The 20,466-nt window shown below is 35.4% G+C and overlaps 1 protein-coding gene across 1 annotated transcript in view; it reads left to right on the top strand.

Annotated features, from left to right (window-relative positions):
- THSD7A (thrombospondin type 1 domain containing 7A) overlaps nucleotides 1-11,529 on the top strand; it is a 431,097-nt gene extending 419,568 nt beyond the window's left edge. Inside the window, exons 24-28 of the mRNA XM_039216623.1 lie at nucleotides 4,401-4,496; nucleotides 7,506-7,588; nucleotides 7,946-8,156; nucleotides 10,546-10,633; nucleotides 11,330-11,529. Coding sequence (XP_039072554.1) covers nucleotides 4,401-4,496; nucleotides 7,506-7,588; nucleotides 7,946-8,156; nucleotides 10,546-10,633; nucleotides 11,330-11,414 — 563 coding nt within the window. The 3' untranslated portion in view covers nucleotides 11,415-11,529. The remainder of the gene's footprint in view (nucleotides 1-4,400; nucleotides 4,497-7,505; nucleotides 7,589-7,945; nucleotides 8,157-10,545; nucleotides 10,634-11,329) is intronic.
- Nucleotides 11,530-20,466: the final 8,937 nt, after the last annotated feature.

Below are 20,466 nucleotides of genomic sequence, written 5' to 3' on the forward strand. Positions count from 1 at the left end.
TACAAAACACCAAAAAAAACTTAAAAATGGGCAAAGACCTAATTACACCCCCTTTTTCCAAGAAAGGCACACAGATAGGTAGCCAACATGAAAAGATGCTCAACATCACTAATCATCGGGAAAATGCAAATCAAAACCACAACGAGGTATCTCCTCACACCAGTCAGGATGGCTAATTATTAAAAGCCAAGAAATAAGTGTTGGCAAATGTGGAGAATAGGAACCCTCATGCATCCCTGATGGGAATATAAATTGGTGCAGCCACTGTGGTCAACAGTATGGAGGTTCCTCAAAAAAAGTCAAAATTACCATAGAGCCCAGTAATTCTACCTCTGGGTATTTACCCGAATAAAAGAAAAAACACTAATTCACAAAGACCTATGCTACCCATGTTTATTGCAGCATTATTTACAATAGCAAAGCAAGCTACAAGTCCATCAATAAATGAATGGATATATATAATATACATATGTATATGTATGTACAATATTCCATTACTCAGCCATACAAAATGTGATCTTGCCATTTGAGACAACATGGATGAACCTAGAGGGTATTATAATTCAAGTAAGTCAAAGATAAATACCATGTGATCACTCTCATACATGGAACCTAGAAAATAAGACGAGTGAACAAAACAAGAAAACAAAAACAGATTCATAAATACAGGGAACACACTAGTGATTGCCAGAGGAAGGGATAGGTGAAATAGGTGAAGGAGATTAAGAAGTACAAGTTACCAATTACAATGTAAATAAGTCACAGGGATAAAAAGTATATCGGAGGGAATATAGTCGGTAAGGTTTTAGTTACTTAGTATGGTGACAGATGGTAACTACACGTGCTGAGCATTTCCTAATATGAACAGACTTTTTTAAACATTTATTTATTTTTGAGAGACACAGCACTAGTGGGGGAAGGGCAGAGAGAAAGAGGGAAACACAGAAGCAGGCTGCAGGCTCTGAGCTGTGAGCACAGAGCCCCACATGGGGCTTGACCTCATGAACCTTAATATCATGATCTGAGCCAACATCAGAGACCTAACTGACCCACTTAGGCACCCCAGCAATTTGAATGGATTTTTAATATGTTAGGAGAAAGTGACCCAAAAATTAAAATGAGTGCTCACTTTGGCAGCACATACACTAAAATTGGAGCCAAAAATTAATATGAATAGGTCAAAGACCAAGAAGATCCCAAAATTATTAAAGACCAAAATTTCAAGAAAAACAAACTGAGAGAGGAGATCAGGGGATTTACATGGCTTTATTCAAAATTTATTCCACAGCATTAATAATTTAAAAAGAGGGGCGCCTGGGTGGCTTAGTCGGTTAGGCGTCCGACTTTCGCTTGGGTCACGATCTCGCGGTTCGTGGATTCGAGCCCCGCGTCGGGCTCTGTGCTGACTGCCAGCTCAGAGCCTGGAGCCTGTTTCAGAGTCTGTGTCTCCCTCTCTCTCTGACCCTCCCCTGCTCACGCTGTCTCTCTCTCTCTCTCCTAGAAATAAATAAAAAAAATAAATAAAAAAATAAAAAGAGTTGGGGCGCCTGGGTGGCTCAGTCAGTTAAGCGTCCTACTTGGGCTCAAGTGGTGATCTCATGGTTCATGGATTCGAGCCCCACATTGGGCTCTGTGCTGACAGCTAGCTGAGAGCCTGGAGCCTGCTTCACTTACTGTATCCCCGTCTATCTCTCTGACCCTCTCCTAGTCACGCTCGCCCTCTCTCTCTCTCTCTCTCTCTCTCTCGCTCTCGCTCTCTCTCTCTCTGAAATAAAACATTAAAAAAAATTTAAAGAAATAATTTAAAAAGAGTGACCCGGCAACAATTAAACTAAAGGATCTCAGGAACAAATGGTCCTATGTGGGTACATGACAGAAGTGAAAGTCAGTAGGGTAATTGGTGGGTAAATAATGTTGCAATAATTTGTTGCCCATGAAATGTTTTTAAAATTATCTTTAGCCACAACATACATAAAGTTGTATTCTAGATAAATTATTGACCTGCAAGTGAAGAAGCAGAACTATAAAACATTTAAAAATATATATAGAGTGATATCATTATAAATTCAAGGTAGGGAACAATCTCCTAAATAGGACACAAGAAGCACACAAGTGGGAAAGATTAAAAAATTTTTCAAATTAAAATTTAAACCTTCTACATAGTAAGTGATCATTAACAAGGGTAATAGAAACTAATTTCCAAGGATTAGTATCTAGAATGACAGTTTTAAAACTTTATGGTCCAAGAGTATAAAATTGACCAATATTTTCTTTTGTGAATTTTAGATGCATAAAAAATTTGTATTTAAAATGAAAAGATTTAAAATAATCATAAACCAGTTTTGTGTAACCATAAAAAACATACTTGCTGGAAAGTATTTGCAAAACAAAAATAGTAACTTTGACAAGCATGGTCTTGTTTTCCATTTTTGTAAATCTCAATAATATCTGGCTTAAAGGAAGACAACTGGATTCTCTTCTCTACTTCTGCATTCAATCTGTTGCAATCTTATTTTAGGTATATGAAGAAAATCCAGCTCTATTCATATGGATGTGTAGTTGAACAAAGTACACACACACACACACACACACACACACACACACACACTCACCTGGGAGAATGTCAAAGTCTCCTAGGTTCCCTAGATGATACTTTGAGAACTGCTGTTCTAGAACAAATATTTTCCACAATAAGAAAGTGCACAGATTTCAGTAGGATAAAAAAATGGCCACAAGATATGAAGAAACAATTCTCATAAAAGGAAGTCTAAATGCCCCAAACCATCTGTTACTCTTTAATAGCTTTAATAATTAGAGAACTACAATTTAAAATGACAATATAGGAGCACCTGGGTGGCTCAGTAGTTGAGCATCCGACTTTAGCTCAGGTCATGATCTCACTGTTCACTATTTTGAGCCCCCATCTGGCTCTGCTTCAGATTCTGTGTCTTCCTCACTCTCTGCCCTCCCCTACTCACACTCTGCCTCTCTCTCACAAGAATGAATAAGCATTTTAAAAATTTCAATGACAATACAGCTTTTACACCCACCAGACAAACCAGAAATTTTAAATCTGGCAATTATAAATGTTCTTGAAGGCTTAAGCAATGATAACTCATATTCACTGCTGGGGGGATGTAGATTGTTGCTTTGGGGAAGGAAAAAAGTTTTATTTAGGAGAGTTTCATCCATCCATCCGTAGGAGATGATACACAACAATTTCTCTTCTAGATGTTTACTTTAAAGAATCACAGAATCACAAGGAGACTTGCAGAAGGTGGACCACTGAGGCATTGTACTAATAGCAAAAATTGAAGACAACCCAAAAAGCCATTCAGAGAAGAAATAGCTAAAAAAAAAAAAAAAAATAGAGAGAGAGGGGGGAAAAAAAAGGTGGCATTTAGTACAATGGAATTTTATATAGCAGTTAAATAAAATAGAATATAGCTACATTTTTAAAAAGTCACGTAGAAATATTTTCTCTTCAGTGGTGTACATTTCAGAGTGTTACCTATAGTATACTTTTAAGTAATTTAATAGAAAAATATAACCTTTAAACAAGCTGGGTTTGAATTGTGCAGGTCCACTTACATGAGGATTTAGTACAAATGCAGTAACTATTTTCTCTTCCTTATGGTTTTCTTAGTAACATTTCTTTCTACCTTCCTTTACTGTAAGCATATATATATAACACAAAGTATATGTTTACTATCATTAAGGCTCCTGGTTAACAGTAGGCTGTTCATAGTTAAGCTCTGGGGGAGTCAAAGTTATACAGATTTTGTACTGCATAGGAGTACATGCCCCTACACCCCATGTTGTTTGAGGGTCAGATATGCTATATTTTTTATGGATATATACATACCTCATACAGTATATTCTATTAAAGGAATAAAAACCATGGCAAAGAAATGCATGTATCTACTTTAAAATAGTAGGTTTTGCTGGATATACATGGAAAAACCTCACATCAGGAAGAGTACATAATAATAGAACATCAAGTTCATCTGTTATTTTTCACTCCCCAACAGACAAAAGAAGACTAAAGCAAATATGGCTAAATGGTAGTATTTGTTAAAATTGAGTGATAAATAATTGAACATTTTTAAGTTATTATTTGTCATTATATAGATTTGATATACTTTGAACATTAAATTATATTAAAAATCCAAGTTCACATCAGATATGACAGTGGACATAGAAAATTAGCTGGGATTTAGGAATATATCAGGAATTTTATAACCTTTCTATGTCAATTTTAGGGCAATAAGTTAATATTGAATCATTTTTTAGATGGATTCACCAGTTTTCAATTGTTTATATTTTCATAATATACTCTCACCATGATTGTCCTTCTAGACGGCAGAATGCTTCTGTTCATGTTTATTGTGTCCTTGCAGATGGACAGTGTTATGAATATAAATGGATGGCCAGTGCTTGGAAAGGTTCTTCCCGAACAGTCTGGTGTCAAAGGTCAGATGGTATAAACGTAACAGGTAAACTTCCAAATTTTCTTTGGTTTTGAAAGTCTTCCTATAACACACATGCAATTGGGTAAAGAAAGTAATTAAGGAAACAAAGATACTCTGTAGATATCCAAAACATGTTTTGGATTCACTACCTAGGCTGTATACAACTGGCTACCATTGACTATTTTATATTTTAACATTTCAATTAAATTCTTCCTCATCTAGCCCTTTTAGACACTGCTACTAGAGTTTGGTTAAAATGCTAATTCCAATAAATTATAATTCTCAGATTATCTTTCCTAAAATTTTGTATGTGAATAATTTACCACATGCTAAATAAATAGATGTGTATTTTGTTTCTCTATCTTAAAGACCGTGTACATGCAGACCAAAAATATTAGCAAGGGAGTATGATTATACAAATCCAAGTATCTTGCTTGAATTCAGAAATCTATGATTTAATTTTTTATTAATTGATAAGTAAAATCTTGTGGCAAATCTCAAGCCCAGACCATCTGGGCAGCTAATCTACTCTGTCTCCACTCAAAGATTATATATTCAAAGAAGAAATCCAAATGAAAAACTTTTCAGAAATGTCACTTGGCCCAAATATACTCCAAAGAGCTTCTCTCATCTGCATTTACTTAAGGCTTCCTTATCTGAACTCAGCAAATGCAAGGGATATTAATGTCCCCTATAAAGTAGGAAGAAACTTGGCTCCAGGTATGTACTGAACTACCTTGCAAATTTCCTAGAAAGAAACCAAGGTTGGAGCTAGAACCTACCTTAAGCATATGATCCAACGATGTTAAGGTCTCTCCTTAAATGATTTTTATAGGTCTAATCCTACAGGAATCTTCATAGAACAGTAGCATGAGTTCTGACAGTTAACTATTAAGGGGAACCAGCTGACTTACTGACATCATTTTGACCCTCTGGCAGGGAGAAGAAGGGCTGTGCATTTGGGTGTCCGTGCGTAATGTCCATTTATAAATTTAGCTGTAATATATACAGCATGATAACAGGAACAGGAATCAATATGCTTTTTGGAAAGCATCAATTTTTATATTAAATTTTAAATTACCTGGATTTATTTAAACGTAATTACTTATTTCCTCCCTATGAAAGCTGGAACAGGATATCCAATTATATTTTTATGAAGGTAAGATTTTATACATGACAAATCTGGATCAAGAAACCATTGAGAACAGCAACTCCCAGTGGACACCTATATAACCAAAAAGAGACACCTGCCAGGAAACGAGCACTTTGCTCTCTCCCAGTCTTGTTTTCAGGCAGAAAAGTCTATTCCAACCACACCACTGTTAAGAGGCATGTGTGGAGAAAAAGTCCTGGGAAGAAAAGTATATATTTTCTAAATTGAAGGCACTTACAGAGGTGGTACATTCAACTCAAGTGTTGAAAAGGAAGGCCTACAGAGGGGATGTTGCAGCTTCCCCAGAGGATCCTATTACTTTTCGGGGCTTTTTTTCCAAATACAGATGCAAGTAATATTTGTTTGCCTTCTACATTTTTTCCCCGCTAAAATTGGGGATACTCCCCAATGCCACGGTAGGTCAAATTCTAAAAAGACTTACCTGTGGAAATCATGTTCACCTTCTTTTTAAATCATTAAAGTATCCCATGTATTTCTTTCTTTCTAATACTCTTTGATACCAAAACACCAATGTGTAAAGGATTTGTGATAAACTCTATATGCATTCTTCTTCCATCTTTTAGGAGAGATGAGATTCTTTATGAGAAATAGACAAGCATATAAAGTATATTACATACCTTGGCCGACTGCTTCTGTTTAATGAAGTTGTCCTTATTAGAAATTAAGGTGTTATTTTCCTTTTTCTTCATGTGTTTAGTGATAATCACTTCAACATGGCCATTTAATTGCAATTGCCTTGCAATGACTAACTGCTTTCCTCACAATCTTTTGATGAGTAGTGTATTTATATTATTGACAAGGCACAGAATTAACAATAGTTATTTTTTATTAAACTGCAGAGGATTATCAGTTCCATAAATAAAGGAAAAAACTTTGCTTTCCCAAAATCTTGTTCAACTGAGCAAGTACGGTATGAAACTCTAAGTTCCTTTCACATCACCAATATGGTTTCTCTAGGACATCTGTTCCCATTTTAAAATCCCTCTTTTAACAACTGAGGCAGGCACACTCTACTTGAAAAGAAAAAAAGAGAAGAAAAAACAGAGCTTCAATGTCAAGTTTAAACCATAATGCAATTACACCATCTCATAGCTACAAGTGTCTTTTTTTCCTCTACTCCCAACACTCCTGAATTAGCATGAATTGTGATTTTTCTCGAAGAAACATGCATTATTAAAAAAAAAAAAGCATTTATGTGGTAGTTGTGTAAGTTAAAGAGACATTTCAAAGAATGTGAAAACTATTCATTTGAATAGCCAGGAAAAAAATTAACTTCAAAGGAAAATTAAATCTGTTTCGTAATGTTGAGCTGGGCCAACAGGGGGGACTATGGTAGAAATAGCCTGGGGGCAGTTAGTGTTTTCAAAGTAGTAACTACAAAAACAAGTGCTTACTGAGCACCTGCTGAGTTATAGGCTCTGTGCTGTTTTCTCTGAATAAGAATAAGAAGATCCTCTCTGGCGCCTGGATGGCTCAGTCATTTAAGCATCCAACTTCAGCTCAAGTCATGATCTCGAGGTTTGTGAGTTTGAGCCCCACATTGGGCTCCATGCTGACAGCTCAGAGCCTGGAACTTGCTTCAGAATCTGTGACTCCCTGTCTTTCTGCCTACCCCACTCACACTGTCTCTCTCTCTCTCAAAAGAGAAGTAAATGTTAAAAAAAAAAATTTAATATAAAAAGGAAGAGCTTCAAGTTCCTGTATAAAGTGGTCAAGGTTCACCAAATATCTCACCATCAATTGTTCTAAAATTCATGGATTCCCAAAGTGGTTCAGGAGTCAAAGACAAGTCTATGCAACAGTGTTTTCTATCATTGCAAGAGATGCTACTTGCCAATGTATGATTTTCTGTTCTGCAGGCGGCTGCTTGGTGGTACGCCAGCCTGATGCTGACAGGTCTTGTAACCCACCGTGTAGTCAACCCCACTCTTACTGTAGTGAGGTACGTGTGAATTCATGAGGACAAATTAACTAGCTTCATTATTTCTCACCCCACCAACTCTTGTACAGTCCATTTCCCCCCAAAAACGCATGTCTTGGAGGCCTACAACTTAATTTCTTCTGGACCTCTCCTTTTATCAATATAAATAATTCTGAATGTACTTGTTTCTACTGTTAGAATAATTTGAGTACAGTCCAAACTGTATGTTCTTTTTTACGTAGTTAAGGCAGAAATTACATGTGGTAAACTTACAAAACAGTGCTTCTTAAAAGCCTTCTCTGCAAGTAAGATCTATCATGCTCTCAAAGGTCACCTTCACCTTATATCTATAGTAGAAACGCTCTTCTTCTCCTGCAGATGAGGACATGCAGTTGTGAAGAAGGATACACTGAAGTCATGTCTTCTAATGGTACACTTGAGCAATGTACACTTATCCCCGTGGTGGTGATACCCACTGTGGAGGACAGAAGAGGAGACGTGAAAACCAGTCGGGCAGTACATCCAACCCAATCCTCCAGTAACCCAACAGGACGGGGAAGGACCTGGTTTCTACAGCCATTTGGGCCAGGTGAAGTGACTAGACAGTGTTGATGTAGAATCCCTTACTTATACATTTAACCAATGTCAAAGGATTAAAAGAATGAGCAAGCATTTTCATATGAGCTATTATGTCATCGTACTCATTTATGCTGATACCGCCATATGTTTTTACTATTATGAAAAAAGCACTCATGCTCAAAGTTCAGAGGAATTAAATTCTTCTGTGAACAAAATTAGAGTATTAATTATTTTGATCTCAGTTCTAAATTTACAAGTATAATTACGTTCATACCAAATAAAGGAATCTAACAATGAAAATATTAATGAGGAAAAAAGTGTATTGTCTTTCAGAACTGGAATAAAACTGTTAAGACATTCAGGAATTTTCATTTGACCAGAGAGTGGTAACAACTTGAACCTAAAATAGGAACATCAGTAATGCAGTGCTGTGCCAAGGGGCACCTGGTAGCCAGCCCAATTTCTATCAGCTCTTCCATTTGATAAACTGAAATCATCAGAATCTGTACTACCATCAGAAGGGCAAGGATGGAGCCTTCCTGTCTAGATGGGATCATCTAAATTTGGAGACTGACCAGACCTTGTCACATTAAACAGACACTCTTAATGTGTCTGGTATGGACTTGAAGCCAATTTTGAAGGCAAAAGCTTGAGGGCCTAATAAAATGCTGTCCCTGCTCTACACACTGTCTCTCCCCAGTTGATGTCAACTATATGCTTATTTCTGGAACTAAAGCTGGTGCTTAAAATTGTGCTATGATGGTGACATGGTAGCTAATACCATGATGGTGTTTCTCACACCAAGCAGGATTACTAGTTAATGACCAAAGGAAATCTAGAGGCAAAGCCAAGCGTAGTCTACTTTATACTTGTTAGAAATTAGAGAAAAGAAAGAATCTTCATAGCTAGCACATCTCTCTTTGGGGTGATGTAAACCCAAATACAGTGATTTAACCACATTATCCCTGCCTTGGTAAGGTCCTTAGCTGAAATACAGTTTATTTTGCAAAGCTGACTTGTCTGTGGAAACACGGGAAAATCGTCTCTCAGTGTTCAAGATAGTGGACCAGCAAATGGCCATTAGTAATTGTGACCTTGACTAAGAACTCATGCAGATCTCTTCAGATCAAATCTGGTTTTTAAAAAGAGAATATTGTCATTTTAAGTTTAATATATAGCTTCCCTAAAGTGAGTATTTTAGTATGTTAAAAAGGTTTATGTTCTTAAGGAGTACATTTAGGCTTTGTTCTTGGTTTTTTAAAAACTCAAAGATTAATTAATTAATAAAGACCTCTTAGGTCTTTAATTAATCCGCGAACAGCTAGGATAATGCAGATGTTTAGATTTGGTGTTTATATTTTAAACCCAATTTCTAACTTTTTTAATCTTTAGAATTGAAAAAAGGGATGTTTACAATATTAACAGTGTGTTTCCAACTAATGGACCCCTAGGTTGATCCAGCTCCAGGCAGGAAAACTTCTGTTTCGATGCCTTCCAAATATTGAAAGAACCCGAGTGTTAAGTCCACTTGCCCGATCTATAATTTTAACACTAATAGCACCTTTAATTCTATGTATGCAACAGAAAATACATGTTGATATGAGTTTCAAATTAAGTTAAAGTTATTAATACTATCTTCTAGTTGAAGTTTATTCTGAACACAAAACTAAGAAGTTCAAAGAACGTAAGATCAGAAAACCAAATTAGGATAGTTCCTGTCTTGCCTAATTCCATATACTAGAAAGGTAGAAAAACATTATTCAAATGAGTTAAAAAGTGATTTATAGGTTATAATCAAACTTGGCTATTTTTGCAAATGATATTGTCAAATCAACTTTAAAGTACAGTATAAGTGTAAATTAGATAAAAGATTAATTCCCAAAAAAGTTCAATATATTCACTTTCAATTCATCTAAAATAAAAGGTAAAAGTGACAAAATTTATGTTCACATACCTGTCAGTATCAACCTTAAGCTGTAGGACTTGCTTAAAATTCCAGTATTTTTCTTCTTAAAATTGCCATTCTTAGAGTGAAAATCAGAAGAAAATGTTTATTTAGCATTACACATATATTGGGTTTGAAGTAAAATTTAGCTAAGCAGCAGCAAAAATTTATCCATATAAATTTGAAATCTGAACACAAATTTAATTGCAAACATGATTTCTCTGCCATTCAGTTCTCATTGATAATTTATCTTTAATGAAGCAGTATCTAACTCATAATAGCAGCTTTACATTAATCATTAACTGTGCCTAAGCAATAATTCATTTTGTTTTGAAACAGTTTGGTCATATGTGACTGGTCATTGGTCATAGTTAAAAAGACTGTCTCATATATATACATATATATGCACACACCAGACTAATGTAAATTAATGACTAATATCCATTCTTCTTAGATGGGAGACTAAAGACCTGGGTTTACGGTGTAGCAGCTGGGGCATTTGTGTTACTCATCTTTATTGTCTCCATGATTTATCTAGCTTGGTGAGTGATTATTTCAAAATCTAAGGGGGCACACAATCTCTTTATTTCAGCAAAAAGACTGTCAGTTGACCATAATGCATGAACAGCAAACTGTATCCAATAAATATTCCACATTTAATGTTCACCTGCAATTCTAAATAAAAATGGCTTTAGTCACAGTTGGTCTAAAACCTACCAAATCTGAGTTGTTTGAAATCTGAAAATGAGCCAGAGTTGCTCGAGGTCATCTTCTCACGTATGTCCACCCCAGTTATGCAAAAGAATACTGCTTCGTATGCTTAGGATGAACTCCAGAGTTCGATACTCACTCACTACTGGAGGAAGAGATTATGGTGATATCTAATCTGATTCAACTATGTTTTTAAACCTATAAATTGTGTATTATTTATAAAGATTTCAAGTCAAATATAAATGATTTTACTACAGTATTGTTTCCATTGTTAGTACCAGAGGAATTCCATTTGATAATTCACTTTTTACAGAATAACAATATATTTGAGGGGCTCTACTTCAATGATATTCAGAGCATCAATAAGAAATTCAAAGATACCAGAATATCAAACTTTAAGATTGAATTTAGGTCATACAGGCAATTAGGCAACTTTATCAATGCATTTCACAATTTTTCATTTAAAACAGTAAAATTTACAATTGATTTTCTTTCTCCTATTGTTGTTTTGTTGTTGTTATTTACAGCAAAAAGCCAAAGAAACCCCAAAGAAGGCAAAACAACCGACTGAAACCTTTAACCTTAGCCTATGATGGAGATGCAGACATGTAAAATCTAACTTACCCTGGCAACAACCAGTTTCAGCTTTCTGGCTTTGCAGTAGACATCCAGAAGCCACAAACCTCTTCATACTTTGTGAATTAAAATGCACTGTACCTTTTTTAAAGAGCATCAAAGGAAGGAGTGAAAATCACAGTGCCATTGGAAGTATCAAGACAGTACCACTTACAAAAAAAAAAAAAAAAAATCAGCCCTGAGAATTCTAGGAGTTTTAGTTTAACACATGCTGCATTCTAAGTTTTCTGTGATCTTTTCTGAAATCTACCTACTGACAATCCACTTTTATCCCCAAAATATGGTTGTGGAGTTGTTCAGTTAGGATGCCTGATGCAAGCCTCTGTTGGCAGTGTTAACCTGTAATACCATTTTAGCATGAAGAGTTTATACCAAGATCTCTACAATACTACAGTCAAGCATAACAACATGTACACTCAACTGAATGATACACATTACTAAGTCAGACTATCTACTTGTTAATAAGCAATTTTAATGGTGAATAAAAGATAAGCTCTAAGCTGAGCAGAAAACCCATTGAATAAATACAGCATCTTGGTCATTGATGGTAGCTTTCATTAACCTGCATTTCAGAGGCAAAGACTCTAAGAATTAAATCTGGTCTTTCTCCAAAATACGAATGCTGGACATGTACTAGTATCTTAGAAAAAAAAAGTCCTCAAGTTCAGTATTTTATAGTGGTTATTGTCTGGAAAACTAATTTGCTTGTGTTAATATATTTCTACTTTCCCTAATTTTCAAACTGGTTGCCTGCATCTCTTTTGCTCTATGGAAGGCACATTTTTGCACTATATTAGTGCAGCATGATAGGCACTTAACCAGTATTGCCATAGAAACTGCCTCTTTTCATATGGGATGAAGACATCTGTGCTCAGAGTGTCATGGAGACATTTCCAGGTTCTTGTATCCTGAAGAGAACAAAGTTCAGTTTGGATGGCAACAGGATGGAATTCGCTATTACGTCTGCTGTATACACTCCTCCTCATTGCTGCAGCCACAGTAAAATCAACAACATGGCAGGGATTTCAATGTTCAGATCCCAAACTCATTAACCTTCCAAAAGATGAATCCCTCTAGTTGGTTTTTAATTGTACTTTGAAGGCTGTTTATGGCTAGATTTTTATATTTGTTATCTTTGTTAAAAAAAGAAAAGAAAAGAAAAAAAGGAGCTGGTTGTCATTTTAATTTTGAGCAGATGGAGAAAATAAGGTCTTGATAATTTTTGTAACTAAAAGAAATCAAAATTGTACATTGATTTTTTTCTTTTTCCCTGATTCACATTCCTCGTTTCACGTCAAATGTATCCATGGTTTTGTCTTTTTTATTAGTAAAATTTGAAGAAGTCTTTGTATTATTTCAAAAACTAAAACTTTCGAAAGAGAATAATTATTTTTCCCAGGACTTTGTTAAATAGCTAGACCAAGGATCGCAAACTTTTCTGTAAAGGGCCAGATCGTAGAAATTTTCAGCCAAGTCTTTGTCACAACTTCTCAGTTCTGCCATCAGGAAATTGTAGGTGTAAACGATACACAGCACATAAAAAAATGAACGTGGCAGTTTTACAATAAACCTTTCATTATAAAAAGACCGTCATCCGGCCACATTTGCAGGTTGTGGTTTGCTGACCACTGGTATAGGAGGTTTTTTTCAGTGCTTACCTCTTGATTGTGTCGTCTTCTGTTTTCATTCATTTACCTTAGAATAGGAGCACTGTTTAATTTCAAAAGTGAAAAAGAGTCATTAAACGTTATCACTGTTCTGGAAGTAGCTATATTTTTCACAGATGTAGACCTGGGAATGGCACAGTGAAATACTATCTGATTTGGCAACTTCTTGTGTCTGAAAAGAAAATTCAAAAGGTGCCATTAAGAAGCAATTCCATTTTTCAGGCAACATTTACTGCAACAACCTTTGCTAGAGGGGAGGACATTAGGCTTTCAGGTCTTTTAAAAATAGTATAATAAACTAATTTATCTTAAACACAGCTCTGTTGCTCTACAAGTTTAGACTAGGTGTTTTACCTTCATAGTAGAGTTTGAGCTCCCCCTGCTGTTCACTGGAGTATTTGCAAAGATCACAAATTTGTTGCCTCCAAAATGAACAAATTTCTACTTCTTTCAATAAGAAATATAGAAAGCACTGATTCCTTCTTAAACATTCACTGTATTAGGCAAAGGAAATCATTCAAAAGCAAACAGGTGGTCACAAAGATGAGAATTTTACTTTAAATCAAGGATTAAAATTAAAAAAGCAAATTCCATTACATCTGTCTTATTGACGAGGAAGAATGAAAATATTATTGTTCTAAAACTGTGATCATCAGTGTATGCACTCAGGGGTCTTCCAGATAATCCTCAAGTTGATCTCTTTGAATAAAATGAACTCCATTTGTCCAAAATGGTTGAGAATCTACTGCAGTTACTTGAAGAATTTAGCAAACAGCCTTATAAAACACATGCAACACCTACTAACGTTGAAACTACTGAATAAAATAGTGTTGCTACAAAAGCTATACTTCTGATACTGTAAAAGGTCATCAATTCAGAAGGCATATCAGTATCATCTAACCCATATTGTAAGAATTAATGAATTGATCAAAATTATAAAATTTTGTGAAAATACATTATTTTATTCATAAATTAGTTACATTTTACAACACTACATATATGAAAGAGACTAGGTTCAATGTGACCTAACACCAGGGAACATACTGGAAGTTCCCGGTTAGGATAAATATTGGGTGGCCTCTTGCCACAAAAGATGTAAGGAAGGACATGTAGCCAGCTGGCTATTTTGGACAAATGAAGGTTACTATATTCATGTTTAGAACATGAAAATAGCCTTAGTTCTGTTCCTGGCATGAGGCAATAATGAGTCAATTATGTTACTGGAATTTCATAAAAATGTTATTCCTCCTGTTCAATTCTGACAGTTCAGGAAGGGAATATAGTAGTAACTGGTCTGTTAACACTTTTGCCTTACCAAAATGGCCTGTGAGCCCAAAAAAGATTTAGAACTGCTCTATAAAGATGAAGGTCTGTTTGGTTTAAAAAAAGGAAAGAAAGAAAGAAAAGAAAAAAGAATGACACAATATTATAGTTTTTTCTTGGATTGTTTCAATAGAAACCACACAGAATTGGCACAGCTGATCTCTCTTGAAAGGAGTTACTTTTCTTCTTTATCAGTACCTAATCTAGGATATGGACCAGAATTATTTGAAAGCCTTTTTGAGGACACTACAGTGTAGATCCAAGCTAATTTAGAAAGGAGTACATGAAAGCATGTTCTTAATTATAACAAAGCACAAATTACTTTTAACAAGACAAGGATTTCTTGAATTATCACATGCAAGATACCCTGCTAGGCACTGTAAAACAAGTAGTCATGGCTTTTGTATCTATGACACTCAAAAGAAGGAAAAACGTTTAGTGAGTGAGGATGTCGCTTAAATCACTCTTTACTCTGGATTTGCTTCCAGGGTGGGATTTTTCCTTATGTAATGTCTAGGTCTCGGGCCATGCAGTTAGGCTTTTGCTGTAACCCTCCTGTGCCCTCAGGTAGGTGACAATGCTCATTGTGACTTCATCAGAACCCTGTAAAGTTCCTGGGCATTCCAAGATAAAGCCACTTATACCGAACTTCTTACAGGAAGTAACAACTCTCAGTTTTGTTTCTGGGGTTTTGGTTTTTGTTTTATTACCTCCTTTAAATCCCTATACCCACTGCTCCTTTATGATGATTTTTCTCTGCTGTCTCTGCTCTCTCATCAACAACCAATGCTGTCTACTTTTCTCAGAACCACCATCTACTAACACATGCTCAAATTAAGTACGGAGAAAAGGTGAAGTTCTTTATCTCCTATTAGAGTCCAAGTGTCACTTAGAGTGTGAACATCTTGATTTTAACAAAATGTAAGATGTAGAAGACATGCCCTCCCCTCAAAAAAAAGACCTTCTGTAAAAATGTCAATTTCTAACCTCTACTAAGTATGACCCAGTTAGCTATCTCTTACCTTTTCTTCGCCTCTGTGTTCATGTCCCACCCTGTTAAGAGAGGAAGGCAGGCCTGTACCTTCTTACAGAAAGGAGAGCCTTGTAACAATCTTGCTTCCAAAATCATCGTAGATGTAGGTGTCTAAGTATTACCAAATTCAAATGTGTTTCTTGTTCTATTTCCCACTAAGTCTGAGGGTATTAAAAGGAGAGCCAGACAGGAATGAATTTGTGAAGAATCTTGTCAGGAAGTGAGCTTTCCTAGGTCTAGTTTACCTGGGAGAATGAAACAGCTGCCTATCCCACCTGGTGGCCGTGACTCCAGAAGAGGATTTCAGGGTCTTAATCTGAAGTGTGGGCCTAGCAAACATGACTCTTTACAAAAAGGATGTTTTGCAGTGTGATTATGGTAATTCTCTGTCTAGCAGGGACACTAAAAATGGTTATGTCTACGTTATTGAGTAAAACAAATGCTAAGTGAATAGAGTTCACTTTGTAGTTTTATGTTTTTACACTTCTACCAAGCCAGATCTGAAACGAGCAGTATACAACCACCTTAGTTTGTGGCAGTCATGTTTTCAGCAGTCAAAATCTCTAGTCTGTTTAGAATATGAAATGTCAGTCTTGTGTTTCGTAGACTTTTTTTTTTTTTAAAACCAATAGTTTCTATAGCATCTACTTTGAACCTTTGATGAAATTTTCACAACTATTTTTCAGCAACCTACGTGTGTTTGTTTTTCACAAGTAAACATTAAGACCCCCTCTCTGGTACTTTTTCCTGCTGATTTGTAGCACAGAGATTTGAAGAGATCAGTATCTGTCATTGTAAAATATAACTTTATTAAATTTGCAATATGTCTTTATATAAATTATAATCCCTTCAATGTTTTTTGTTAATTTAATTACCTGAATATTTATTGTTTAAATAAGGAGGCAGCTGTCTAAGAAGTTTTTGTTAATATTACTTTGTAAATGGTGTAATGTAATTTATTTTAAATTATGTACATTTCTTTTTTAACGCACAAAATGTCTATGTACAATTAACTACAGATTTGAAAATAATGTCACTAAGCTTTATTCAGTTAACACAGATGGCATGTGAAGATGTAATATGCTTTTTTACATTTTCATATGGGTTATTTGTAAATAACTATGTTGCTGACAAACATAAACATGGAGATCATTTTCATTCTACTCAAGTGTACTTTTTTAATTTGCATCATTTGCTGCTCATAGGTGGGTAAAAATATCTATTTCAGTGAATATCCAAACACTTTTACTACTCTATTGCCTGTTCCGATTTTTTTTTTTTTTTTTTTTTTAGTAACAACTCTAGTAGGTCAAGTTCAAGAGATGCCAACCTTAACTTTTAAAACCTGCTGAGGCCACCACATTCATCACTGTCGACAAATGACCTCTTGGTTTCAGGTCAGTAAAGAGAGTACCAGCAGAGGACAGTAAGACACTCTCAAATAGAGTACGACACTAACTGTCCCCACAGTCAGAAGACAAGTCCTTCGCTGTCCCTTCTCCATATGCCTACCAATAAAAGACCAAACCTATAAAACAAGGTAGGAAGTCACACATTAACAAATTAAGATTTGCACATTCTCAAAATCAGAAAGGGATGCACAAATGACTGCCAGTGTAGTTTGGAATTAAAACATTTTCTGATATGGCTGTTTGCAGCAATATAATTAAGAAGGGAGCCCTTTAAATTTCATATATGAACCCATGAAAACATGCAGCTAGCCTCAAATGCTTGATGGAAAAATGATTCTCAGTCTCCTTATATTCCATATTGTTCATGACAACTGAGTCTAAGTAAAAAATGTTTGTATCTATCACTCAGATAACTACTTATATGTATCTAGATATGCAGTGTCACATTACCCCAGTTTTTATGTTGTAACTCCAGGTTATGTCCTGCAAACACAAATATGAACATGACTGGTCTACATTCCGTAAGTACCTAGTGATTTCTGTCATTAAACTCTGAACATACTCCAAAGAAAAGCCAACACACACTTCAATGAACAGTTGACATCAGTGTCCATTACTCTCCAAAGATGGTAGATAACATAGAAAATGTTTCAATGCAGTTATGCTTTCTATTATTGCAGGGTTTTTTTCTTCCTCCTTCCTTTCTTCCTCCTTCATTCCCGCCTCCCCCCTCCCTCCTTTCTTCCTCCCTGCTCCCTTCCTCTTTCCTCCCTTTTATTTCCACATGACCTTCCCTTCCCCTTACTACCTTACTTGATAGCATCTCCCTGCCAAGGCAGCCCATGCCATGTTTTTCTTCTTGATCATGTAATCTTCCAAATAGGATGGAGACAGGGGAAAGAGGGAAAGAGAAAACTGGGCTGACTTTAGTTGATACAATAGAAAATAGTTTCCTTTTTTTGTGTATTACTCTTTTCAAACAAGTAAAATAGCCTTTGCCCCCTCCCAAACTTCGTCAACACCTAAGGTAAATCCCACAATTTTTTGGTCACAATTTGAGTTATTAAAAATACCAATTCCATAGAAAATATGAAAGATTCCAACAAAATATTATTACAATAAATGAAGTCAATAAAGTTACAGGATAAAAAAAACACAAAAATCAGTTGTGTGTCTGTATACAAAAGAGAAAATAAGAAAACAATTCCCTTTACAATTTCAAAACCAAGAATAAAATATCTAAAAATAAACCAAGCAAAAATATTCTGAAAACCAAAAAACAGTAAAAAATTGAAGACGACACTAATAGGAAAATATTCAATGCTCATGGCCTAGAAGAACACATATAGGTAAAATGTCCATACCACCCAAAGAAATTTACAGATTGAATACAATCTCTATCAAAATACCATCAACATTTTCACAGAATTTGAATAATACTAAAATTTGTATGGAACCACAAAAAAACTCAAATAACCCAAGCCAATCTTGAAAAAGAATAAAGTTAGAGGGCTTACAGTCCCAGATTTCAAGATACACTACAAAATTGTGGTCATCGAAATAAATCAGTACTGGCATAAAAACAAACCCATACATCAATGAAACAGAGTAGAAAGCCCAGAAAAAAAGCCACACTTATCAGACCATTGACCTAGGACAAAGGAACCAAGACGATACAATGGGGGAAAGATAGTCTCTTCAATACATGGTATGAGGGAAACTGGACAGCTACATGCAAAAGAACACAACTAGACCACTTCTTTATACCATACACAAAAATAAACTCAAAATGGATTAAAGTACTAATTGTGAGACCTGTAACCATGAGAATCCTAAAACATAGGTAGTAATTGTCCTGACATCAGCCTTCATACTATTTTTCTAGATAGGTCTCCTGAGGCAAGGTAAACAAAAGTAAACCTTAACTTTTGAGACTATAACAAAATAAAAAGCTTTGCCGCATAGAAGGAAATTGTCAACAAAACCAGACAACCTATTGAATGGGTGAAGATATTTGCAAATGTTATATTCAGTAAGACTTTAATATTGTAAATATGTAAATAATGTACAACACCAAATAATAATAATCTGATTAAAATGCGCAAAAGACATGAATAGACATTTTTCCAAAGAAGACATCTAGATGGCTAACAGACACATGAACATATCCCCAACACAACTAATCATCAGGGAAATGCAAATCAAAACTGCAATGAGATATCACCTTATACAGGTCAGAATGGCTAGACTCTAAAAATAAGTGTTGGTGAGAAGGGAAAAAAAGAAACCTGCATGCACTGTTGGTGGGAATATAAATTGGTGCAGTCACTGTCATCAACCTTAGAGATTCCTCAAAAATTAAAAATAGAAGTACGAGAGGTATTTGGTGGCTCGGTTGGTTAAGTGCCATACTCTTGAGTCTTGATTTCAGCTGAGATCATGATCTCACAGTTTGTGAGATCAAGCCCTGCATTGGACTCTACACTGACAGTCCAGAGCCTACTTGGGATTCTCTCCCTCTCTCTCTGCCCTCCCCTACTCTTGCATACATGCGTGTGCTCTTTCTCTCTCGAAATAAATGAACGTTTTTAAGAAATAGAAATACCATACAAACCGGTAATTCCAATACTAGATATTTACCCAGAGAAAAACCACTAATTCAAGATATATGCACCCCTATGTTTCTTGCAGCATTATTTACAATAGCCAAGATATGGAAGCCCCCCCCTGTCTATCAATAGATAAACGGATAAAGAAACTATGGCGTGTGTGTGTACGTTTATATATACATATACATTTATATAAATATACATATATATAAATATACATATAATATATATAATAGTCATAGAAAAGAAGGATGTTGTGCCATTTACATCGATAGGGATGGACCTAAAGAGCATAAAGCTAAGTGAAACAAGACAAATCCAGTATGATTTCACTTATATGTGAAATCTAAAAAAACAAAAACAAATTAGAAACAGACAAAGCAATAAATACAGAGAACCAATTAGTGGTTGCCAAAGATAGGAGAGAGAAGAAAGATGGGCAGAATGGGTGAAGGGAAGTGGGAGATGTGTTCTTCCAGTTATGGAATGAGTAAGTCTGAATAAGTCAGTGGGATAAAAGGTACAATATCATTGACTAGATTTCCTACGCTGTAACAGTGCTCTGTGGGGAGAGATGGTAGCTACACATGTGGTGAACACAGCGTATGTATCGGCCTGTCAAATCATGGTTTTGCTCCTTGCCTGTAAAAGGAACCAACACATAGTAAGAATAATGAATTCTTTTTGGATGAAGAAATTAAAATAATTAGTGAACTTCAAGGTTTATAGGCAAAGAGTGGTTAAGATTACATAGCAAATCAATTACAAGGAGACCAGCAGAGTTAAGAAACCAAAGATTCATCTAAAGCTGCAAGTTGTCAGTATTCTATCATGAATACATTTCATATTCATTTAACTTTCCAAAAGTTTGTTAACCTATACTCTTCAGAAGTCACAATGTTGATATGGACAGAACCATAACAGAGTAGTGGAAAAAATAAAAACAGTAGTGACTAAGTCTCACATCACAAGAGAGTGACAGCT

Source organism: Hyaena hyaena, unplaced genomic scaffold (assembly GCF_003009895.1).
Source record: "Hyaena hyaena isolate Hyena2069 unplaced genomic scaffold, ASM300989v1 scaffold_646, whole genome shotgun sequence".
Classification (NCBI taxonomy): Eukaryota; Metazoa; Chordata; class Mammalia; order Carnivora; family Hyaenidae; genus Hyaena; species Hyaena hyaena.